Source organism: Mastigoproctus giganteus, chromosome 6 (assembly GCF_048544385.1).
Source record: "Mastigoproctus giganteus isolate SK-2022 chromosome 6, ASM4854438v1, whole genome shotgun sequence".
Classification (NCBI taxonomy): Eukaryota; Metazoa; Arthropoda; class Arachnida; order Uropygi; family Thelyphonidae; genus Mastigoproctus; species Mastigoproctus giganteus.
In genome coordinates this window covers 138,414,557-138,441,243 of record NC_143580.1, presented here as the reverse complement: position 1 = coordinate 138,441,243, position 26,687 = coordinate 138,414,557, and the positions used below count along the sequence as shown (strand labels likewise).

Below are 26,687 nucleotides of genomic sequence, written 5' to 3'. Positions count from 1 at the left end.
TTAGCAATAATTCAAGCTTTTATTCATGATAAAACACCATTTATCACAAGTGATTCTTGCTGCACATAGCTGATAGTAAATGACGCATTGAAAATTCAACATTTGGTTTTCTTGTTTCCATCAAATCTTGTAACTGCGCCACATATTTCGAGGATTCGTTATCTTCTTTACAGTTGATTCCTATTCAAGTTGAATTCCATTTTAAAAATTTCTCGCCTTCTACGATCAGTTCCAGTATTATTTTCAATGGTAGGCAGTTAAGCAAAGTTCGGTATGCTGTTGTTCTCAACTTGTACCAAAGAGAAAAGAGAAATAATAATTTGTCATTTCGCTTGGCGGTTATCTCTATACAACTAAACACATTTCCTGCATTATTTTCTTTTATGCATTTCTTAACAAACTCTGAATGCAAAGGGAGGAATGGCAGGCCATCAGACATCAGCACGTTATGTCTGAAAACTTCGCCTATTCTTTGGTTGGTTGGTCTGCCTGGCTTGCTAGATGAAAAACTTTTCCTTCCAGGAGCTGAAAACCATGCGGCAAGAAAAAAAAAAAGAATATATATATATATATATATATATTCTTTTTTATATATATATATATATATATATATATATATATATATATATATATATATATATCGAGGGGATTTCAACCCTATCCTTTTCAATAGTGTGTAGAATAACAGTGATATAATCACTTATGTAATTGCATTGCTAACGCGAAGGACTGCTTCTTGAGAATCTTTGCATTAGATAAAATAAGAAACGGATTGAACAGAAATGAAAGGCCTCGCTGTTATTGTTATCCCGTGTCTAGATATGAACAGCACATTATACACACTGAAAATACGCAGATTACTCTCTAGAATGTTAGTAATCTCTTGTTTACATTATCTCTTCTTAGTACGACTTCTTTGTTTCATCACGAGAATTTAGCTCTTTTAGTTAGATGTCCTCAAGGTAGCATCACCCCTGAATTGCTTTCGTCGTGTTTCACCAGCCGATTTACTAACCTTCTTTCGTATTTTCTTGCATATTTGATGACGTTAAAACTCTAGTGAAACCAAAAGGCTGTCATACAATAAGCTATGTACTCTTTGAAGTCTTCACATTTATAGCAATCTCGTTTGTTATTTAACTTCTCCAAATGGACACATTTCACAGTTGATCTGATGGAACCTCTTGTTCACTTTAAAGCGACGCCTGTATTCCAAGAGTCCATGAGACTGACTTAGGGTAATTCTCGGCTCACATTTAATGAACAAAGAGAAATCCCCCATTAGGCTGGTAACACCACAACAGTTACTAACGCTAAATACATCCGAACCCTTGTCTTTTACCTGTGGTGCCGTAGGATTGTGTACATCCGAACATCGTCTACCCCGCTGACAGTAAATAAAAGACCCACTGCTTGGTATCGGACACAGCGCTGATGCGACATCAAAACCGACTTCCCTTAGACTGCTACTGGAATTATACAAAGGCCAGTGTTAGCATTATTAGATGTATAATCTTTGGCCAGAATGCTGCGAGAACATCGACAATTTACGAGAACAGTGCAGCTCACCCACCCTTTAGCGAAGAATTTTCTGGAGAGTCCCATTCGGTTATCTGGGAGTCAAACCATATTGAGGGTTTTCGTCTCTGAGATTAAAACTGGGCAGTTTTGATTTGTAAACATCGTTGGTAGTAAAATCAATTTGTCACGATTTTGCGTGTGCGCAGAGCTGGCATAAACCAGCTGGTTGCGAAAAAACGTTTATGATTCGGGGCATACCACTTAGGTAGCTTTGGGCAAACTATTTCCACCCATGGCAGAAACCTCTTGGTAACCGAGAAATGGATATCTTGAGGGCAGTAATCTTGGATGTACTCAAAGCAGGCATAAACCATCTCTGAGCACATCCAAGACCATTACATTATTACATGCGCTTCAGCCTTACCAGTTGAAGCGCATGCAACGTAGGTATTACAATACCCGTCTGTATTACTGAAGCGGGTGTATATTTCCATCAAGAAGCGAATCATAAAAGTGTTTCTGAAACCAGCTGGGCCGTCCAAGAATAATTGAATCGGTTCACGATTGGGAGACAACAGACTCCAAATTACATGCAAGAGTAGAACTTTTTGCTTGTCATTGGCCATTCTCATTAAGTTGCAGAAGTCCTCGTTGGTCATCAAGTTTTCGCGTTTCTTTGCAATTGCGCTGAGTCGTTTAAGCGTGACGAGTTTTAGATCCTCATTCATCTCGCTGTTTGGATGATTGTAAAAGTTTTGAAAAGGGTCTTCTTCTCGCAGTCGCGTTACAAGGCTACGCAGGTCATTACCGCATGCATTGTCAAGGTCAACGTCGTCGTTGTCTTGACACATCGGCTGGCATATTCCAATCGGTTTGCGAATGTCCAAGTCCGATTCATACAATTTACGCTGTTCTAGTATGAGCTCTTCATTGTTGTCGTAGATCTTGACATGTTTCATCTGTGGAAGTATAGAATGCGCAACGTTATCCTGTCGCGTTTGTATTCGCTGAGCAAGCAGCGGGAGTGAGCATAAATTACATCATTCATGATTTCGGTTCTAGCTGTTCGAAATTTAGTAGGTGTCGTCAAAGATGTTTACACATAAAACATCTTTCGTGTGTGTAGTGTACACATGCGATTTTTTTCGTCACGCTTGCGCTACCGTCAGTATATAATGGTGATGCCAATAATTTTTGCGCATCTAAATCCTGCATCCTCTTGTAATACGTCTCACATTGCGGTACACGTGCACATAACTTTCTAAGTAAACTGAATCGAATATTTATTATCATATGCAAGACTATGTAAGAAATTAACGTTGGAAGTGAACTTCTTTGCTGATTTCTTAACCCAGTAAAGATTCTGTGAGATTTTTTCAGCACTTCTTAGAATTAAGGTCTTTTAAATAACTGATTATTTTTTATTTATTTATTAAATCTGTTTATTGCTCTGCTCAAGAGCCACCGCCTGGTAAGCAGTAAGCTAGGGGGGTGATATAATTACATTCAGAGGTTAAGGCAGGGACATGTATGCTTAACCTGAAAGGTACAGCACTTAGTGTTTATTATTTTACATACTTGAAAGTTGTGCAATACCGAAGTGTCCCAAATTAAAGGATATTATTTTACCAAAAGTACCGTAAATTACAAAACATGAGAAATATGTACAAAAATATAAAGGATTGAGGCAGTCCATCACCGGTTGCTTCCCGTGGCATCTCTTCAATCTTGACTGTCTTAGTGCTCACAGCCAGGTATCTTTGGAGTAATAGATGCCAAGAGAAACCAGTGACGGATTCACTTTATTTTATTTTGTCATGGGAAGCATTGTCGTGGCAGTTTTCCTTATGGTGGTCTGTCATAATTGTAAGTTTGTATATGTGTCCGTTAGCTTTTGGGGTCTGTATATATGCTGCTGGCAGAATTTATCCAGGTCGATGGTTAGGTTGTTGATCAAATCTACCGTGTTTAATGGGAACATGCGTCTCAAGCCTTTCAGGTTGTTGAAACTGATTCTGAGTGGAAGCCTCGGGTCCACTTGATTTCTTCCGGAAATGCGGGAGTTTTTATCAGATCAGTGATGTAAGGAGCGCCGAGTCCTCCTGTGATTAGTCTGGCAACTGTAAGGAGGTTTGCTGCCACAATCTGTTGTTTCCATGGGATAACTTCAAGTTTTATGTAGAGTTGGGCCCTAGAAACGGTGTATTGGTTGCCAGTCCGCCAGCTGAGCCATTTCAGGAACCAGTGTTCCAGGCTGAGGAACTTGTTGAAATGTATTGTGGGAGCAGAGGACCAAATGGCTGCTGCATAGAAAGGTATGGGATACAGACATCGGAAAATATATTTCTTTACCAGTTCGGCGTCATGAATTCACGTTAGTTCCTGGCGGATCGCCCACATAGCAGAATATATTTTGGTTTTTGTGTTCAGGAGGTGAGCCAGGAATGGCAGCCCCTCGTTCCATAGTAATCCGAGATCCCTGTGTGCTTTAACTTTCTGAATGGGTGATCTATTGATGGTAAGATTGATATCATTGTGTGACTTCTTCCAGGTGAAAGATATTTGAGCTTTCTTTGCTTGATTAATCTGTAATCCGATTGAAGCCATATTGTTGAAGGTTATGAATATTTTTACTTGTTTGCAAGGTAGTGCTAAGAACCTGAGTTTTGTCAGAAGATGTGAAGTAAAGTTTCAGGTCATCAGCGTATGATTGGGAGTCAGTTTGGGATGCCAGGAAGTGCTCCAGTGCTGCGGTAAATAGGGTTGATGATAGGACTCCCCCTTATGGGACACTCCTATTAATAATGCATGTTGTCCGAAAGCTGCGATGTGAGATAATGAGATGTCTATGCTCCAGGATTGATTTAATGATGCTGAGATTTCTTCCAGTGATGTTGAAGTAATGCTGGAGAATGGTGATTAGAGCTGTTATGTCTATTTTGTCATAGGCCGCTTTTATGTCAAAGAAAAAAACATCAAGCTGTGTCTTATTGTTGAGGGCTTTCTGGATTCTGGTAAGGGTATCCTGGAGGTTGCTATTAGCAGATCTCCCCTTAATCATGGTGTGGAGGTACGGGGGGCCTGTGATTGAAACAGTGATCTGCAATGGTGGTCTCGATTGTATTTTCAAATATCTTGAGGAACCACAGGCGATGGCAGTAGACCTGAAATCTTGAGGCCGCTTGGGGTCTCTGCATTTGGGGACTGGCCGAACAAAGTATATGTTCCAGATCTTTGGAATCTCTTCACTTTCTAGGATTTTATTGAAAATATAGACTAGAAGGTCTATAATATATAAACTACAGATTTTGATTAGAAACAGAGGAAACCGGTCAGGACCATTACAGCTTTCAGTGGTAGTTTTTTGACGATCTCCATCAGATGGCTTCGGGTTATGGTTAGAAGTGATATTGGAGGTTTGCAGGGAGAGCCAAAAAAGTGTAACAGGAGGTTGTACATGTGACTGGTCGGTCTGTTGAAAAGTGAGCTCAGTCCATTCCTTAAATATTTCTTCCTTCATAGTCTTTTACACCTTTTCAGCTTATTCAGGGCAAGTTGGTTGCAGACAAGTCGTTTCTGTCTTAGGAAGAGAGCCCTTGCCTTTTTATAGGCGCTGAAGCCTTCTTGCGTCAGCTGATTTTCTCCATCCTCAGTAGGCCTTCTGCTTCTGGAGGAAAGTTTGTTTGATTATTGGATTAAACCATATAGAGCGTATTAAACCATATTAAACTATATGGAGATGATGCGTATTTCATGAATTTTAACATTAAATACCATTTAATTTTAATTGAATATATTAAATACCATTTGATTTTAATTGAATGGTATTTTATGCTGTTAAAAGTACTAAAGCAAAATTCAGGTTTTGGCCAGTATTTGCCGTCTGACTAGAGTAGACGGCAATTCTGTAAATGGTTGAAGGTCCTTCACTAGCTGCCCGTACTGATCTAAGAAACGCAGAGCTTACGTAGGCAGCGATTCTTAGACATACTGTTGATAAGAGGAGGTAGAATTGTAGCATAAATGACTTTGGCCTGCCTGTTGAAATTATCTCTACTGTACTAGGATCCGTTCACCGACTGAAAGCGCGAATATGAGTCGTATGTAGAAGTTTATCCCCTCCCCAAATAAATTCCCATGGTAGAATCGTGCGTGCATTTAGAGCCATATGGCTGTTCATTAACTGGATTGTTTCGTACCTGTGTGCGCATTTCTTATGTGTGCATGCACTGTAAAAAGCCGAACTTTATTTAGGAGTATTTTTTTTTTAGCCGACTTGATGCTTTCCTATTCAAATTATATATAAAAAAGTTAGCATCACAAAAGTAAACATCTTGTATAATGACCTTTCCTCTTTTCTTTTCTTCTCTGAAAAGAGAGACAATTGGAAATTGGAAACTCAGTCAGAAAACAGCAAAACTGCATCTCCATCGAAAGTTTTTTTTTAAAAAAGTTAATGGAAAAGATCGGAACACAAGAACATGAATATTTAAATAATGAGGAGCAACCCAAGAACTATGCTAAAATGAAAAAGGATCGAACAAAAAAAGTACCGAATATTTAAAGACACTATGATTAGAATAGCACAAATCGAAAACAAATTAATCCTTTTCGATCGTGGCTGTAGCTAGCCTATCTCAGGAGAAGGGAGTAGGAGTTCCCATGTGAATTATTCCTGAATTTTCAGACCAAACCACATGCAATTGGGCGGTGAATACACACTTCTACAGACAGATATACAGACCTGGATTATGGGTTACGTTCCTGGATCACTAAAATAACAACTATGATGGTTTTCGTCGTTGTGCAATAATCATAATCACTGTCCTCTCCACATCAAGTGGACAAAGCCTGGTTTCTAATGCTATAAATGACGCAAGGAGCTTTCGTGGGCTATTTTCATTCCGTGGCTGAGTTAGTTAGTCTCAGGCGAAGATTGAAAGACCCCCCCCCCCAGGAACCAATACAGAGAGACAAGGAATTCCTATACCGTAATCATCAGGCAGAGGAAAATACTGTCAAGGGAGCACCTTGTCTCCACTGTGGTCAGCTCTGGCCCATGAGGGATTGATTATAGGATAACAACTAGAAAACTCCCTAGGGGAAAGGTCATTTCCTCCACTTCGTGAAGGGAATGACCTTGGATGTTTTCTAGTTGTTCATTATTTTTAATATCTTGGATGTCACCTTTAAGCAACTATACCCGGATCGTACCCTCGAACAACTTCAACTGGGAAAATGCCCAGTATCACTCCACAGTGGCAGAATCACCCTTCACTATACAGGAGCTCACTGCTGCAGCCTGCAAAATCAGGAATAACAAATCTCCCGGAAAAGACCTAATTGAGCCAGAAATTTCCAAAAAAGTCATTGAGTATGAACCTGATCTCATTCTAAACTTCTATAACCACTGCCCGAAACGTGAGGCATTCCCCACAGATTTGAAAACTGCATTAGTCCGCCTAATATTCGAGAATCCGTCCAAACCACCAGAATTTCCAGAATCCTATAGGCCTATTGCTCAGTTGTCCGTCCTGAGTAAAGTGTTTGTGCAGCTCCTTCGGCATAGATTAGAAACCCACTACGAAATCGCGGGGCTGGCTGCTCCAAACCAATTTGGTTTCAAGCATTGATCAACCGTTGATTCACGAGGAAATATTAGAGCCACAGCCACGAACTGCAACGATAAATACTTCTTGGCAATAACCGTGGACGTAGCCGGGGTATTCGATGCTTTATGGTAGCCGAGTGTCCTGGGTCGACTCAGACGAGCCAAGATCCCGGAGAACCCATATAACTGCATCAGTAACTATCTTTCAGATAAAAACATCATAGTGAAGACCACCCCCTACAATCACGTTTCAAGACATATATACTGAGGCTACCCGCAGGGTTCCGTTCTAGAGCCCTTGCTCTGGAACTACGTCCTGGATAACTTCTTGAACATCGACCTTGGAGAAGGCCAATGCCGGGAATACGTGGATGACCTGATCTTGATGCTGGGGGGCAGACTCCAGTGCAAATCGTGCGCTGACAGTGCTACAAGAATTGGATAATCATAACCAACTAACCAATTGAACGTCTCATCTGCTAAGACCTGCTCTGTCTTACTGAGGGGCACGCTTGCACCAACCAGACCGCCGCAGATAACGATTCATGGAATTAACATAAAACTGCAAAGCCCAAATGAAATACCTTGGAGTAGTCATCGACAAAAATCTGTTTCCTACCGAACCTTGCCAACCTAAGTAAGAAGATCGCAAACTACACTGCCCTAGTGACCAGGGTAACCCGGCGGGACTGGAGCCTCAAAATGCCCACCCTGACGCTCTTATATAAAATAGTTTTCATCCCTGTCACCACTTACGCCTTCGGGGTGTGGAACGTTAAAGTGTAACGAAAAGACGCAGACCTAGAAATTGTCCGCACGGGTCTACTCTGTCAACTCTCCAAAGGAAAATGGGACACAATATTAGATTTCACCTCTGATCCACTCAACAACAGGACTGCAGAAGAAAAAAGACATCACTCAATTAACACAGATCTAGCAGACTAGGTGGACAGAGTCTACAAAGGGGGTCATAACGCGAAATCCCAAATGCCCGTTATGGTTCTTACCGGGCCTACAAACGACCTTCTTTCTCACAGGACACGGTTCCATTCGTGCAAAACTGACTTTCTTCTATATAACAGACAACCCTCTGGGTAACAGTAGATCCCAGGAAACCTGGAACCACCTTATGTACCACTGCCCCCTTTACGAATATCTCCGACGCATTCTCATTACACAGATTCATTACCGTCCACAAGATCCAGAAAACCATCCTCAGGAACACGAGCAACACTACCGCGCCTTTTCCAAATTTTCTCAAGACCTTTTTGCCAGGCAACGAATTTAACCTCCGCGGGAACAGTGCCATACGACTCCTTCCTTGGTTCATTCCAGGAGTGACAGAACCACCAGCACCGTCCAGATGCTGCCATTAGGCCTTCCTAGCCACGCTCCCTTGTGTGGTCCTTTGCCTCCCTCCCCGGGTTGGAGGGTGAGGTTACCCCCTGGTTTTTTCCCTCTGGTGGGGCATGGGCCTGCTCCACTGGGGTCATCTTCTCTATGGACCCCGTGCCTTCAATCTTCCCCCCTCTAACTTACAACTACTAGCATCCAAATCATCTCTAAATTGCTTGAGCCCTACACTGAAAAACTTTACATCAATTTACATAACAAGTACTCCTTTTGCTTGACCCCTATTAAATAACTATAACACGGGTGTACCTGATCTGCCTGCACGGGGCAGAGTGTGGAAAATGTTGGGTCCCATTAGGGGCCTAGCGGCTAAATGACCAAAGAACGCAGAAGAGACTGTGGGGAGGAGTTTCCCATCGAGTGCATTGCAGTATATTTTCTATCCCCCTTTAATAAATGTGCTTAAATAACTTAACTGCCGCAGCTGCCATTACATAAATTGCTTGTGTTATTCTCGCGATACGTTTATAAAGGAGGGTTATTAACGTACTAAAAGGGAAATTATTTGAAATTAAAATTGACTTTTTTTTTTACGAATTTAAGGGTTTCTTGAGCCCATTATAATACTTCAGTACACAGAGTTAAAGAGGACATTCGGTGTAACGTAAAATCCCTCACTATTTGTATAATTTTGGTCGATTAAGCAAATGTGCCGATTGCTGTAGATACGGATTCATTTAAACGTTTTGTGTCCTATTAATTCTTTTCATCAACTTTCTCTCTCTCATTTCTTCACATATGATAGAAGAGCAGTTAAGGTGTGGTTTCGACTGAGCTTAATAGCCCGAAGAACGAATATTTTTTGGCTTTTAACAGTTTTACAAGGATACAACAGACAGGTGACCTAACTCGCGTTTAAAATTTAAAATTTTAAATTCAGAAAAATTGAGAAGAGAAAGATAACGACTGGACTAAAGAATTACCACGCATGAAGTACTGATTGCATTAACGTGGAACAGGTGAGAAGCGAATATCAAAAATACTGTCAAAAACTCGTTTGAGAATGAATATTAATGTCTTACGCGTCTTCTTATATCTTCTTTTCACTTCATCATATGCATAACAATTTCACGTCCGCCCACGCAACTGCGCGTGTCCTAAGTTAATACTCGCCATCTCCACGTCGATTTCTTATAACATTAGACTCAAGACGAATACCGAAATTCTCACGTATCCTTAGAAGCGTCTTAGGAGTTAGACGTAAGCATCCCCCGAAATATCTTTCTCCCACAGCTTGCGCTTCTTCATCAGCAAGTGCAGACTCCTTCTAGCGGACATAACTTTGTTTATCTCTTTATCGGTAGAAGAAAGAACGCTTCACTTTATTTCCATACATTCTAAGACAGAGCATCAGTCAGCAACATTTCTTATAGCTACCATTCCCTTTTATTTCATATAAAAAACCACGAATAGGCTCTATGAAGACCATTCGTGCATGTCTTGTGTTTTCGCTATCATAAACAACATCCGGATACATAAAAAAAGATGTTTTTTCAATATATTTCTCTCTTTGTATACGTGCATCTGTCTGCCTCCATCAGTTTTAAAGTTACCAACAAGGCAGAGTCACAGCCTCTACTATAATTATTTGGACAAGACACTTCTATTAAAATACGCTCCCACATTGCGCGCATTTCCCCTTATTTTCATCTTCGAATAGTCTCTGCTTTTGTTAGAAATATAGAGCGTGTTCTCCCACCACGAATAAGAGCAGTCAGATTGTTCAATACATCTCCAACAGGATGCTAATATTGTAGGACACACACGAGGATTTTTACAATATACGTCACGGTTTTTGAACGACATCATTGGACAGCAAGGAAAATTTGATTTTTTACCTCGAACACCAGATATGAATAATCTGTCAATATGAAATCAATAATCTGTCAGAAAGACATCCTTTTTATATCATTCTGGAAGAAATCCGAGGAAATATAATCTTCTACAAATATCTGTGGAGTTTTGATGTAGTTTTCTTCGTTGGCATTGAGATGTGGAACTAAAGATATATTTTTTATACGTTCCTTTGGGTGAAAAGTGATTGATTGGTCTATTTATAAACAAACTACAGTTAATAACAGACAATTTCTATTGTATTTATTTATATTAAAAAAAAAAAGATTAAAAAAAATTAACCTTCTAAAAATCTACTGAGCAGAGAACACACGTTTGGGCCTTATAGAGTACAAACCACTTTGTTCAGTATAACGTGCATGGTGAAAGATTTAATATAGCTCCTAGTATCAAGAAAACTCAAAAGAAAATGTGGATTTTGAGTTAGCTGACTGCCAGCTTCTGTAGTTTTATTCTTTGTCTAAAATTCGCAAATAAAGAAGTGCCATTATGTCGTATAGTTGTCTCTTCGATGCGCATTATCAAAATATATTGCCAAGTTAGTTTCCTCGCTTGTTGGGAAGACAGATAATAGGGCAAAATGTAGCAGGAGCTTTGTTACTTCTATTATCAGACGACAGGTGTTGCCGGAACAAACGATCGTAGTATCGTTTGAGGGTTCTTTATTTACTGGTATCTTTGGCCATATTAACTGCGTCCGCACAGTGTTAGAATACGATGTTGTCTTGCCAGAGTACTCATCTTAGATAGACGATGGATTCCTCGCTTTGACGATGTATCTCAGGTGCATTTCCGCGATGTACGACGGTAGAGTATTTAACCCACTTCTGGCACTACTCTGGGTTCATCCGTTAGTGCGGCCGTTGCTAATATTGCCGTGCAGGAGCTGGAGGCGAGGATTTTGTATAATCTCTTGTCTCTATTACGAATTTCAAAGCGGTTTGTCTGCTTTGCCCTATCGTAATTCGTTTGGGTGAGGACGATGTTGTGTACCATGTTAACGCTTTATCCCTACATAACCAATTTATATTAGAAGCAGAGAAAGACGGCACACTTTCGTTAGGAGGCGTGTACCGTAAATTATGGCTTCATTCCTCCTAAATTGTGGAATTACAACAGGAACACTACCACTTCCTTTGGAAGTGGTGCTATTCCTGTAATTTTCTCTTTAGGAGTCATCCATTGCAGCTAAATTTGAGGGAGAAACAGGGTTGACAAGTAAAGAATACATGTTCTTCGATTGCTCAATCACTCCCGCAAAATTGTAACACAATGGATATAATAATCACAAGATATCCCACACATGTTGAAAAACCCTGGGATCGAATCCCACCAATGACGTGAGGAAATTTTATGGGCTGCTCTTTTTTCGCAACTTGGTTGAGTTAATCGGTGTTGTTGTTTGTTGGTTTTTAGGAGCATTAGCAACCAAGGCCATATTGCTTCCGGGATATGTGGTGGTCATTCCCTGACCTTTCCGCATCTTCCGTATTTGGTGGTCACGGACTTGAACCCCGGTCTAATGAAGAAGCGTGTGCTACACACTTCTGCTCCTGCCCACCTGGCCACGGAGGCGCCTTAATCGGTGTTAAGCGAAGGTTGCATAGTTTTTCGTCCTTGACTCAGTCAAGCACGATCGCATTACCATTTGGAACACGGTTGGGTTGGTGAATACTAGCAAAAACCTGCTCATTAACCGGGGTCATTATGCTGCAACCTCCAAAGATACATTGCTTCAAGAGACACTTACTAAATGTGATGCGCAACGCTGTAGGAATCGACCTGGATTGTTGATCGATTGACAAGCTGTATCATGAAACATTGATGGACACTCTTGGTATATATCGAGGGCAGCTTTGTCACTGCTTGCCAGTGTGACTCCACTGTGATTGATGTGACGGTGGGTTCTTACTGATATCTAAAACTTTCCTTCATATTGCTGTAATTTCTTTTAGTTTGTAGCTGAGTAGTAAGGGCAAAAGTTAAGTCGTACATACGTATCAGTTGACATGGATTAAATCCACGTTATCACTAAACACGATATATGATTGGTAAATAATGCATTGTATATTCTTCTGACCTGCGTCTTACTTGAGTATAAACAGGACATCATATATTGCCCTTTGCCTCCTGTTTGTGTTGTATCATGTCATCTGCATTGACATGTCTGCTTCTGCCTAATGCGAGTTTTAAGCAATTTAATATAAGATTCTCCCGATGACCTGTATCAGGAATCACGGTTGTGCAAAGCTTTGTTTAATAAAGTTGATGATAATTTTGGTCATGGTTGTGAAAAGTAAAACCCTCCTTCTGCAGGTAGAACGATTTTGGCAGCATGGGCATACTATACTGTAGATGCAGTCACGATACGATAAGTACTACAAATAAATGAGATGTATGGAAATGGATGGGGGAGGGGCTTCCGTGGATTTCTCGGATTATAAAAAGAAATCGCGTTAAGTATCCATCCTGTTATGGAGATCGTTATATTACGCTCTGATGACTATTGGTGTAATGCCAGTAGCCGTTTCTGCTTTGCAATTTTTGAAGTGAAACTTCGTTAGGCGCGCTCCAGGCAGTTTTCACATGTGAGTAACTTGCGTTAGTGGAAATCGCAACGAAAATGCGACACGGCAATCTAAGCCATAAACGAGAACAATCTAAGCGAGAACCTGTAAACGCATTACAGGTTGTCGCCTGATCACCGAAGTTAAGTAGCGTTAGAACTGTTTATTACTTGGGAAGGTGACCACCTGGGAATACCGGTGTAGTAGTTGCTTTTTAATAGTTAGTACTATTAATAGAACTTTACAGATGCCATGTTTTATCTATTTAATCTATTAATTAATTATTAATAGATTGATTGCTGATGCATCAAAAATGAAGAAACTTGGATATTCACAAACGAACTTCGCATTATCGTAAATTATGACACTATTGGAATTTCTTTGGAGAATTGAATGAAGCAGTCAGTATCATATATCAATACACCCTGTTAACTTAATATAAGATAGATTTAAATTGCCAAATGGAGAGCGGAATAATTAGGAAACGTTTAGATCCAGTTAAAATGTTACAATTAATGATTGCATTACCATTTATGGTAACGAGTGAAGGATGTGAAACGCACAACCTGATAGTCGCCAACACATTTTATCAAAACGATAAACCTACACATTCACTAGGGTAGAGTATAAAAATATTTGAAATTGATATTCGATTATATCTTTGTTATAGAAAACAGAGATAAATTCATCAGATCATGAGAAGGAATATTAACTCTGTTATATAACGATTATTGGAATACAGTAAGTTAATATGACGGTTTTATTGATTTGAAACATGAACATTCACGAGATAATCTATTAGTCTTTGCGATCTGAGAACACCATTGTATTTGAGAAAATTCTAGAGAAAACCTGTATTTATTGAAAATCTGTCCAACCACGTGAAAGTATGATTATTTAAAGCATAAAATACTTTGATCAATATCCGAACAGGATTTCTTTAATATGTGGTTTTACGATTTTCTTCATTTTCTCAAGGATAAGAGGAGGTTGATTCCCATTTGAAGTGAAACTTCTTTAGGCGCGCCACAGGCAGTTTTCACATGGGAGTAACTGCAACGAAAATGCGACACTAAATGACGTACGCAGTGCGTAGCAACGACGCATGACGCTATCAGTACTCCTACAGTGCGGCCACCGTGTAGCGTGTCGCGTTTACGTTTTAAATCGCTATATCTCAGCTTCTAGAAGTCCGATTTTAAATAATTAAAAACCAAAATATTTCTTAAAAGATTCTAAAGAAGTTTCACTTAACTTCCGCTATGTTTGCCACACAACATTTCAGAGTTTCATGTATTGCAAGGTTTCTTGTGGAGTTGAATTTATCCACTGATGAAAATTTCAACTCTGAAAGCTCATTGAATTGTGCCTATTTTAAAACTTTAAATTTTATTTATTTTTATCCAGTTTTCAGTGCATTACATCATTAAATTCGTCTGCTGGTCCAGCAGATGTATTAATATCTGATTACAGCCGATTTGCATTCCTCTTTATTTGCATAGACGTATCCCCAAACCTATCTTAACTCTGGTCTGGAAGTGACGTCATTTTAATACTTCTTCAACATTTCTCTTTTCGTCAAAGTTGGTAGCTTTGATTCCAGATAAATTTCATTTAAAACCTGCAGTGATAGCATTTGTTTAATTATCTTCCATTCTGTAGAACAGCTGGAGTTTATTTTACAAGAGTTTTATTTGTAAAAATTAAGCGAGAAAATTACACGCCATTCTGCTTCCTGAGAAACCCATAAAATGTTTTATTTTTTGACAACCTGTAAATTTTATGCTCTGTACACACAAACAGACGACGAATAGTCCTCTGATTTGTGCTTAAGCAAGAGGGAGAGAGTTTTATTTCAAACTTGGGTGGAGTGAAACTTAAATTGGAACTTACTGCTCCTGCGTATCATTCTATAAATAAATAACTCGCAGTCCCCTCTTGTTTGTGAGCCATTAATCAATAATTTTAACTGTTGTTCATGAGTGTTTTAAAATTAAATATTTCATATAGTTTTCTGCAGAAGTCAGTCCCGGTTGAAAATTGAATTTAACACTCTTATGCAGTAAGACTTCGTTTGACACGGAAGTTCATTTCGATCACAGAGATGCGCCTTCTCCTGTTTTTCCTTCTCGGATTATTGCAGTTCCCTGCAATTAGATGACGGAAATCTCTCCTAGACAGATTAATTGCCTACATTTAAGATATAATTACTGTCTAACCTTCTTAGAAGCATCTTCCATTCAAGTGCAGTCCAACTTCACGTGCTCTATGAACTGTGGAAAAGCTGATAATAAAAATCAGTCCTTTAGTTGAGCTATCTGTATTTAGTTCGTCAGCTTCACGCATTAAGTATAATATGACATGCACTACTCGACAATGTTTTGTAAATTTGGTATTTTCGGAAGAAGAAAGGCATTAAGATTATCCAATAGGAATGGCCTTTATTTAACGTAATTCCTGACGTCAGCTCCAAGAGAAATAGATGAACAAGCCTTGCGTTTTCTTCAGAGTGAATTTAAAGTATCGGATCGAATTTCCAAACAAATTTGATGCTCAGTTCAGGTCAAGTACGATGGATAAGAATAGATGCCTCTGGTGCCGATAAGTTGAAAGGATTGAGATAAATTGGGCTCCGTTAGGATGGGAAGCAGAAAGTAGTTTTCGATTCACTTACAGATTAAAAGGGTTGGCACTCTAACGGCACGTGTTTTTGTCGATAGTGAAAAGGTTGTTAGGGACACCGGCCACAGAAAAATAGCGGTGTCCTGAACGCTGCGGCAGTGATAAACCTCCCACACAGTAAGGTGGGATGGATCGATGCTAGTTGAGAAAAATGTGCTACTTGGAGGGTGAGACTTTAACGTAAACTGCAAGAACGTGTCTTGGAAAGGATTGTTAAAGTCGCAACTGGGAAGGAAAGATAATCCTTTATTTGGATGGACTTGAGTGGATCCGGTGGGGTTGTAACGGCAGATTGATGAAAGTTTTGGGGTGGGAGCAACTTGAGAAAGAGTCGTAACGAACATTACACCATCTTGTTTATTGAACTATCACATACCTGGGGTAGGGGAAGGGACGCTGAAAGTAGAGAAAATTGTTGCTGAAGTATTCTTTTGCGTCAGTTTAACAATTTCCGTTTTGTGCACTAATACCAATTTCAAAGTGTTTATGAAAGCCTTTCTACGTAATTTTGCACCAATAAAATGGAAACTTAATACAGCTTTAATAGAGCTTTTGAAGTTATTCGTGTCTAGGACACAATAAATAAGTAACACTAACTGTATTAGAACTGGAAGAGGCAAGTGACCCGCGATATTTCTTATATAATGACGATTTATCCGTCATTTTCAATTTAGAGACAAGCCACACACTCCTTGCATTGACAACTTTCTAATAAGGAAGCCTTTCAAGCAATGTACCGTTGTTTGTTCATAAATAGAAGCAACTTAAGCCACAGGGAGTAAGTGTATTGTATCTGAAAATTGCGAATATTGGAACATTGGGTTCCTATTTTGGAAAACCGTTCAATTCTCGATCGATTAACTCAACAACGGTGTGAATAAGCCCATAAAAGATCCTCTCATGCAGATGAGAATTATTTCAAATTTCGGCAAGCGGTGAAATCGAATCCAGGCCAATACTCTACCAGGGAATGCAAATACACATGTAAGGATTGTTACGAGAAAGAGAAAATAATTGGGTGTTGACATTTATGGGAGAAAGAGAGAGAATATTTAGTTTTTTTTTTGTAATGTAATTGGATAACAACTCCATTCGAAAACGAATGGAGTTGTTAGAACTTTATGCATTTTTCAGGATTTCTCAGGAAAAGAAAAAACTTTTAAATTAAATCTGCTGCGCTATTTTACTTGTTCGTTTAAATGATTAAAAACCAATTAAAAACCAATTAAACTGAATTAAACTAATGAATTGATAGAAATATTTTACAGTAAAGCTAATTTTAAGGCCTTAAGCTAATTATTTTATTTTTTATTTTGATTTTATGTTTTACAAAAAGTGCACCTAAAACAGACAAACTTCAACGTTTATAATAATGTACCAGTGCATTACATTTTAAGCACTTTAGTAAATAGTATCAAAAAAAAAAAAAAAGAGCAAAAGGCAACGACTTTTATGCGCGAACCGAAAATAGTTCGTTTCTGCGCATACGCCATATTGTCTATTCATTTCTGCAACCAGCGCGTGTCAACTAACATAAAATCCCGTGCACCTACATTATAAAATTTACGTTTCCAAATCTCCAATATGCGCTTTAATGAAGCCAGGTTTTTTGATAGACTGGTTATACAAGTATTTAATATATTGCAGTCGAAAAAATTGGCATTGAAGATAAATATAACGCAAAGATTGATTAGTTCATGAGTTCTGGAGACTATGTTATTATTTTTCGGTAATCATAATAAAAAAATAAATCTCTGACTTAAATTAACGCAAAATTTATCTTTATTTAATTTTAAACTCTTTCTAGACCTGACAGTAATATTGATCGCCTTTCCTAAGTAAATATAGTCACGTGCGGGTCGAATGAGTTCATAAATCTTTAAATAATCGGCATAAGTAAGGATCAGTACCCCCAGACAAGTTATCATAAATAATTTATAAAAATACTGAATAATAAAGGATCAGAGAAGAGCGGTGAGAAACTCTCCTTTAGGGGGTAAAAAACTACATGTATCGTTCCCCATATTAACTTACGCCTTTCTGTTTATTAATAAACCTTTCGTGTACCTGAGAAGTTATTATAAGTCTCTGGTGCTGCGTCTTCATCAGAAGAGGACCAAGGGCAATCTGAGTCGAAAGTTCTAGCTAATTCCACACACAAAAAAAAGCATGAAGTTAGAGAGTTGAATCCAACGGATCCTTTAAATCAAACTCAAAATGAAGAAGGCTCGTTATCTTTGATCTCCCACAAAAATAAGGCAATCGATAGAAGTGACGATGCCTTATTTTTGTGATTGAAAAGAAGCTAACGAATGACCTTCAGTCGCCTACAGATATATCTGTATATCTGTAGTAAAATATCCGCAACGTTTCGGGGTTCTTCGTCTTTAGAGGAAGGGATACTCGCCTCGAGTGTGGTTCCTCTAAAGAGGCTTGAAGACGGAGTTCAGTAGAACCTCAAAACGTTTCCAATATTTTAAGTGTAGATTGATGTGGCAACACTTCAATAAATACGTTTTAAAATATATTCATGTGGTATAACAGTGTACTTCGCTGTCATTAAATCTTGCACCTATAGTTAAGATCTTAATTTAATACAACATTAACCTGGATGGAAGTAAAATATGTTTTATTTCTGCTTTATATGAAATGTATCTGTCTTTTGAAACTCGCTAATCTAAGATAATAATAGAATAACTAATCTTATACACACGCTGGCCAAAAAAGTACGAACCTTTATTCAATATCGAATCGGGACACCTTTGTTTCGAATAATATCAAGTAAGTGGCGCAGCATGGATTCTATAAGGTGCTTTTGTGCGTTTTGGTCTAATTGAAGCCATTCATCCAGCAAAATATCGCGCATCTAGGACAAAGTTGGATGAAGAGGACTTCGTTGCCAAATAGCTCTCTCCGGCATATCCCACATTCTCAATAGGATTGAGATTAGGTGAATGTGGAAATCCATGTCATGTTCTTTGAACCATTCTTGCACGATTCTGGCACGATGCACTGTTGCATTGTCGTCCATAAAGTAGCCGTCATCTTCGGGATAAGAGTGTAACATTTCAAGGTGAAAATGAAATACAAAAGATCAAATACAAAATTCAGGTACTCTCTGAATGACATTCGACCCTCCTTTGCTGTCAACGGATCAAGTCCGTTCCAAAATTATTTTATTAGATAGCACGATGGTTGCAATCAAAGTCCTTCAACACAATGTGGGGAAAGGGATGGCATCGAATGCTGTCAAAGTAGCAGAATTTGTGTTTTATTTTTTTACGTTGCCGCAGGAATTGATTTTTCATCCAGCGAACAAATCATAGAACACACCACAGATAAAATGCAGTGGTGGCTCAGAGCCGTAGTCGTTTTGGTGGAAAAATAAATAATACTCCACATCCTTGATTCTTCCTGCAATATGGAAAGTAATTTTGTTTCGGATTTTTACTGTTTTGGGTTTTATAATAAAACTCATTTTAAGAAGTTACAACGGAAAAAGTATTTTATTATCTTAATGTGGACCATCATCTGTAAGTTTCCTAAGCTTAATGGTTACTTTGTTACTTTTTTGGTCCATTTGACCAAAAAAGCAGTACCCGAAGGAATTATCATAATTGGGGGGGATGAAAGGCTTAATAACTTGGTCTTCTGATGGAAATTTTAAGTCTTCGATCAAAGAACCACGAATGGTCTTCTTGATAATATGGCTGATGATTTGACCACGAGTTTTCGCATGAAATAGAGGAACTCGCATTAAATTTCATTCACAGTAATAAAACACGCTTATTATGCAGCATTTGGTGTACTGTACTAGATTTTCTTACTTCAAACACCATGCTATTAATGAATTCTGCTTAAGATAAACAACTCGCCGTATGTCCACACAGATAATTCAATGTAAATAAAGTCTTATGTCCATTTGGAATGCCGGAAAGCAGCTGCACCACCTTCACGATAAGTAAATAGACAGGAAAATGCAGTCTAAGGCAAATATATCGGAACAGCTCCGATCAAAGGGCTGCTCCCACTAAAAGCTCAATAAACTTTGAGTACAGAAAAGTAAACGGACAGACATCGGAACGTTCCGTGAGAAGGAAAAATAGTCCATCTAAAACTATTCGAGTCCCTTAGGGACTCGAATACTGGCCTAAGACAATGATCGATGAACCCTAACTTACAGATTCCACAACACAAAGTGAATGTGATTGATTATGAATGGGAAAAGAAGGTTCCAATAGCGGCCATCTGTTTCGAATAATTCAGCGAATTTCCGAGTCCCACGGAAACTAGAAACTTCCAGCGTAGTTCAGTCGCTGAATATTTTCTTTGTTCTGTACATTGTGAGAAGTCGAGCATTCGAAATCTGATTCGAGAGAATTTGTAGTTGAGCACGTTTACAGCATACAGCGGTTTATTAATACCACTGTAATTAAATTTAAAAGAATTGCGGGCGCATTATAATTGAAGAGATTGTTGCCAGTTTCCAGCGGAATTTTATTGAAATAGAAACCATTACGTTCGTCATTATCCGAAGACTGCCTATTTTAAAGGTGAACACCACAAACTCAAATTATTGGCTTGCCTCGCTAGAAGGCTTTACCAATATCCCTGCCCAAATAGCAGTGCGAGCCCCAGACTGTTCCTTTTATCAACAACATTACCACGAACAGTATCTAAATAGGTCTCGTGTTCAAGAAGGAAGATCTTTTCCATCAACCGGTATATGTGGAAGGTACTCGCTATCAACATAATGGCGTCTCTAGCGTATGTAAATTAGACCTTAGTGAGTCCGTGACAGGCAGGGCATACATGAATGTGTCCGCTGCACGAGAAGAATTATGTGCTGGGATTTGGTTGGTACCACGAATGCACTTTGCCGCCGCTAAGAGTGGTCTTCTTGGAAACGATGGCGGGGCAGCCTATAACTTAAGAAACATGACCGCGTTTGCTGAAGAGCGGCCATAATTTCGTGCGCTGTGTGAGTGTATGTAAATATTGAGTACACTGTGATGGGTTAACGCATTCCGTCATCGAGTGAGTGCATTCGGAGCGTAAACAACGGAAAGAATTTCGCCGTTAGGATGTCTCCCGCTGTGTCGTATTGTTCGGAGTCAAGCATTAAACTTTTCGCCGATCACTTTATGGAGCGTGAAGCTTGCTCGAGGTATGAGAAAACGCCCGAGTGTTGCTTAAAAGAAAAGTTTGTCTACACAGGAAGTCTCGTTCAATACGTCTTCCTGCGGCACCGACTTCTCCCCTTGCTGATATTGCTTACATAAATCTAAGGAACCAGAGTGTCGCGTTGGTTTTTCTTTTTTACTCGACGCAAATGGGGGTGGATGCCGTGGATTATTATTTCAGCATGCATCTAGGGGGGAAACCGGTTGTGCTTTCAGCCACCTCGCTTATTATCGCCGTCACTTGCCCCTTTGTGAACTACCTTTCTGTGTGATTTCACGGTGTAATCTGTCTCAGCTGTAACAGTTGCACTGCATGAAATAAACTAAGCACAATAAAACTCTATTAGCCCGAAATATTGTGAACTAGGACATGTTTAGATGACTAGATTTATCGTAGTTCATATCCAATGCATTGTCTACTTGTTAACACTCTTTGGGCCAACGACCGGTCCAGATTCCACTTCTGTTAGCAAACACAAGAAGGTGTTGCAGTGGACAGGGAACATCAACCCTGGGTAATGGAGGGCTGGAAAAATTTTGCCTGGTCTCACCAATCTCGGTTCCTGTTGTTTCACTATGATGGGAGAATTTACCTTGTTTTAGGGTTTTAGGCATATTATCGACTTAGACCATATGGCGCCTCATATTTGTAAAATGTGTGTCTGTGGGCGATTTGTCTGTTGGCTGGATGAAAAAACTGAGTTTCCGGGAGAAAAAAAGTTGGATAGAACCAGAATATTGTGAAAACAGCTCATCCCACCAGGTGTCAGTAATGAAGGTAGTGGCAGCAGTATAATAGTGCGGGGAGTGTTTTCGCGAAACATTAGGTCCCTTGATATCAGCGGAGCAACAGTTGCATGCTTGAGGTTATCCGGAAATGGCCTGCGATCAGGCTGAGTCCATCTGCAAACGGTGTTTAGCCAACATGATAAGGCGCAGTGTCAAAAGGCCAGTATTGTTCAGAACTGGTTCTACGAACATGAAAGTCAATTCAACCTTAAAGGCCTCGTCAGCCACCAGATCTCGATGCAGCCTCATCCCACATACATTTGTGGGATGAGGTGGAACGAGCTCTTCGTAGTGGAGATCCCCAACCATAAAATTTTCAACAGCTGAGTCAACTTGGATGAGAATCCTTGTGACACGCTTTCAACACCTCATAGAGTCCATACCACGACGAATCTAGATATTTTGAGGGTTAAACGGGGATCAACTTTCTATTAGGTAGGTGTATCTCGTGTACCTAGCTAATATATGTATATATATTTTTATATAGCCTTAAATATACATATAGTCTTAAGTCCCATCAATGCAGCTGTTGTGTTTAATATTATTATTATTTTCACACCCCTATGTTATTTCTAGAAAATTACTAATACATACAATTCTCTGTAAACCATTAACCACACCTCATAAGGTACGCAAGTCGAATCACCTTTTGTGATTCGATTTGCGTACCTCATTGTTCACGCCTTGTGATCCACTATAAGCTACCGAAACGGATCCGATACACTAAAGTGGCACTAATTCATTTACAGCAGTTAAACCAAGAATATTCTGGGCGTTGCCGTGCCAACTGAAGTTCTAAATGTAAGCTGGCAAAGGATTCACCGAAGACTATAATAAATACCATCGAAGCAAGTTAAAGCACGCTACTGAGTGTAGCACAGAGTAACAATGTCAATTTTCCGGTTAACTGCATGAGAAAATAATAAATTCAAATACCCAAGTAATTCTATTCAGCTTATCGGAAAAGCTTTCCATTAGTCCGTGCCTTAATTGGTAAACGACTAATTCGTACCAACTGACTGCACTGTATTTCCGGTGAAACAAATCTTCCCTGGAAAATAAAATCCGGTTAGCTGTTCACAGAATCCATATGGCTGCTGTCTGGAAACAATTCTGTACATCAAATGAGGAACGTTTGTTAAGTCATCCGTATGACTTGCTACACTCCTGTACCTAAATATTAGAGAATCGATTACCCCTAAGTGCGTATATTTTTATTTATATCTATAAACCTGGGCATATCGGACCCGTGATCAAGAACGTAATAACTTGACTTAAGCCTGAGAATGTAACGGGATTTTCCAATATTTTGGTAGGTTGTATACACATCCATGATATCAGTGCACATTTATTTATTGTTTTTAATAAATGAACCTTGGTGGGTTTAATATAGTGCACTAGCGCTTTTCAATCAACAACTCCAGAATTAATAATTTTCCTTCCACTAATACCGCCATTAACGAGGCCAATCTCGTTTGCTGTTGCTGTAATGGAGCATCGCAGATAAATGACTTATGTAAATCCCTTCTGGCAGTTTGCAATGTCTCGGCAATCTTGTTTCCTGTTGTGTGCCCTTTTGTAAACCGTACCGAAGACATAATACATAGATTATTAGCATGTCAGCAGCACTCTGCACTACGGTTGGAATAATATCCTATTTCTTTTCACGCAGATGAACGATAAACAGAACGGAGACCTGAATCACATCGAGGCAGCGGAAAACGCAGGCTTTACGGAAGAATTTGATCCTTCTCTTCCGACATCGCAATGGACTACAGTAATTCCTCCCCTGGCTGCTCAGGAACAGCCTGAAATCTTATTAAACCTCCAAAATGTTCGTGATTCGTCTCGCTTTTCTCACTGTCTGCCCAACGTTCCTCTACTTAGCGACCTTAGAGCACGCGCCCGCAATGCTGCCCATCACACCAAACAAAGTGCCTCAGACCTCGACCCGTTCTCTCCTTCGTGCATGGACATGTTTCTGCCGAATCCGGAACTGGCCAGACGCCTGGAAGAGCTCAACAATGCCCCCATCATGTCGGTGGGTGCACCTCCAGAAAACGACCAAGGCCTCGAGCCCGGATGTTCAACTCGTCTTTTGGACGACGACAGGTTCGCTATTAGGACTATACAGCAAGGGTTAAGGGTCACGCCGCCCACCCACATTAACCACTTGCAGGTGTGTGGCCACGAAGTGACTATTGAAAACTGCTCGTCCGACGTGTGTTTCCTCCACTGGAACTGGCCGGCCATACGCCTGGGTTGCTGTGTGTTCATGCTCTCGTGTCTCATCGCCATGGTGTGCATAGTGGTGGGAGTCTTGGTTGCGGGCAGTTTCCGCTGCAATCCTCCGCGAGAGTGGTGGCAAGGGACGGTTATGTACGAAATCTTTCCTGCATCTTTTCAGGACACGAACGGAGACGGTTTCGGTGACATCCAGGGGATCCTTCACCACCTGGACTACATAGAAAACCTTCACGTGACTGCCATTCGTCTGAACTCTATCTTTTGTGCTTTGGACTTCCCGCTAGAATACGAACATATCATCGACTTCTCCAACGTTGATCCGCACCTTGGGAAGATGGACGAGTTCCGAAGACTCGTCTCGGAAGTGCACGCCAGGAATATGTTTGTTGTGTTAGACATTAATCCCTCGCTCACCAGCGACGAACACACGTGGGCGGCCCACTGGCAGAGGAATATCTCCGGATATGAATACTTCTACGTGGTCACAAACGACACCATAGTAAGTATGTCTTCTGCAATAAATAAATAAATATTTTTATTTGCATATTAATGTACAAAAGAGAAAATATAAATAAGGAAAAAAATCAATATAGGTGTAGATATAGATGGTTGAATACAATCTGCATCTACGTCTTTATTTATGATGGTTGATGTGGATTCAAATGAGCAGAAATTACACATTAGGTAGTACTGTATTATTTCAGGACAGTTATGGATTTAGATAAGCAGACAAACATACGAATAATATATTTGTCTGCTTATCAGACAATTTAGATCGGTGGGCAGACTTGGGTTATAACAGTTATTTAACAAAATCTAACATTAAAGCAGGAAAGTTTTGGTTTTGTGAGTACGTTCTCCAGAGTTATGTGGCCCCAGACTTAGAATGTGTACACATTTGGGAGATCCATTCTACAAGAATACACCTGTACTCACTGTCATTTGCAAATTTTGTTACGTCGAATCTCTTTTGTTCAAGAGCTTGAATTGTTGGGAGCGCTTTAGCAGGAACAAATCTCTAACGCAACGTTAGACAGTTATTAATTGGGCTCAAAATTAGGATACTTGCCAGTAGCACATATCTCCAAAGACAAGGGGACGTTATAACACCGACGAATATCTGAGATATTGAGATTTGTAGCTGATTGGCTAATTCTATGAGCCTACGTTGAAGTGAAGTGTATGAATGGACTGTCCATTTTAGCGTTCAGTATCTTGCAGGACATATTGTTTTGGGGCACTTGCGGCCCAAATCCCTGCAGTAGATATGACAGAAGAGCAGACTGTCATTTAGAACAGGGGTTCTCAAAGCAGTATATATGGACCATAGGGATTGATCGCATTGTGCAGGGAGTCGATACAGTTCTAGGGATTGAAATGGGGTCGATGGACGATGATTGGCAACTTAGGGTGAACTTATGGTTGAGATGGTCAATTGACAAGCTATTCAAGTTTAGTAATTGCCATAGATCACTTAGATTAATTCAAGCCGTAGATCACCTTTGAGGGCTTGGACATAACTATTTTCAGCTCCCTCCACCCCTCGTAGTTTGCACCTATGAGAGAACAAGTGTAGGCTGTCCGCGTCAGTTTTAATACTTCCATGCTTCCATCGTATTGAAAACATCAGATCAATGATCTCTGTTTTTCAGTGCTTGAAGAACGCCTCGTGTTATAATAGATTGGCTTTCCTTGGGCGTAATTGACTGATACTCGTCCTAACTCAAGAAGCAGCATCAGTATTTAGACAAATATTTTCCTCCTCGATACGATCCAAGGACATTGTTCAACCTGAAAGTTTCCAAGTTTCTTTTAATCAGTAAGTACCTATATTTTGTTATTGATTTAATTAATTTACGTCCTGATATTTTCCTTGATTTACGTAGAGGACACGTTCCAGGAGAGTGCAATGTAAATCAAAACTGTTCTGTGACCACGTTAATTCATGTGTATACCAAGGAAATCCGTTTTTAGAATTCTCTGCCAAAATTTCAAGCAAATACGTCGCAGACGCTTTTCGGTGAGATAAATTTAATGACGCATCCAAAGGAGATTGTTTGCAAGAGTTGGTTGAACTCTTTGATTCAGCTGTAGAGTTCCTTAAGGATATGGAACCATCGGTAAAGTTGCTGTTGTGCAATAATCATGTATTTCATCAGGCTGATTTATACTCGAAATTAATGAATTGCAGAAACGAGTATAAGGCAAAGATGTTATAATTATTCAAGTTCGAACCGTTGGTTTTCAAGCCAAGATGTGTTTATACAAGTCATATTTAAGTCCCAAGAACTTTTAATACTTAACAAACTTCACCCAGTTATAACAAGAACTAGGTGAAGGTATTTTAGATAGTGACTTACTAGTATACACAACCCACCTTGGAAACTTAAAACAAGATTTTGAAGTTCGTTTTCAAGGTCTCAAAAATAGATAGGTTCAAAAAGTGGCTACCAAATATCCACATCTACGGGCAGCTGCTGACCCATTTTTGCTGGCATTCCCAATTTCTTATATGGTTGAAGCCGGATTCCGCCACGTGAGGCAGTTTTATGCAAAGTGAGAGAAACAGACTTAATGTTGATGAAACTGGTGATCCAAGACTCAAACTCACAATTTTTTTGCCTAACATTTGTGTCCTTCTTAATGCTAATCAGGCCCACCCTTCACATTAAGGATCTAAAATTCTTCAATAAAAAGTTTCTATTGCTTTAGTTTTATTTATTTATTTATTTTCTCGATTTAAAAATTTAGTTTTCTGCGTTCTGTTGGAATACAACTTTTCCATTATTCATAAAATGTTACTGTAAATGTAATAGAGAA

At 39.5% G+C, this 26,687-nt stretch overlaps 1 protein-coding gene across 1 annotated transcript in view; it reads left to right on the top strand.

Moving 5' to 3' along the window:
* Positions 1–26,687, top strand: part of LOC150084613 (maltase A2-like) — a 91,699-nt gene that overhangs the window by 22,474 nt on the left and 42,538 nt on the right. The window contains exon 2 of the mRNA XM_090376513.1: positions 23,293–24,366. Within this exon, the coding sequence (XP_090232639.1) occupies positions 23,293–24,366 (1,074 nt within the window). The remainder of the gene's footprint in view (positions 1–23,292; positions 24,367–26,687) is intronic.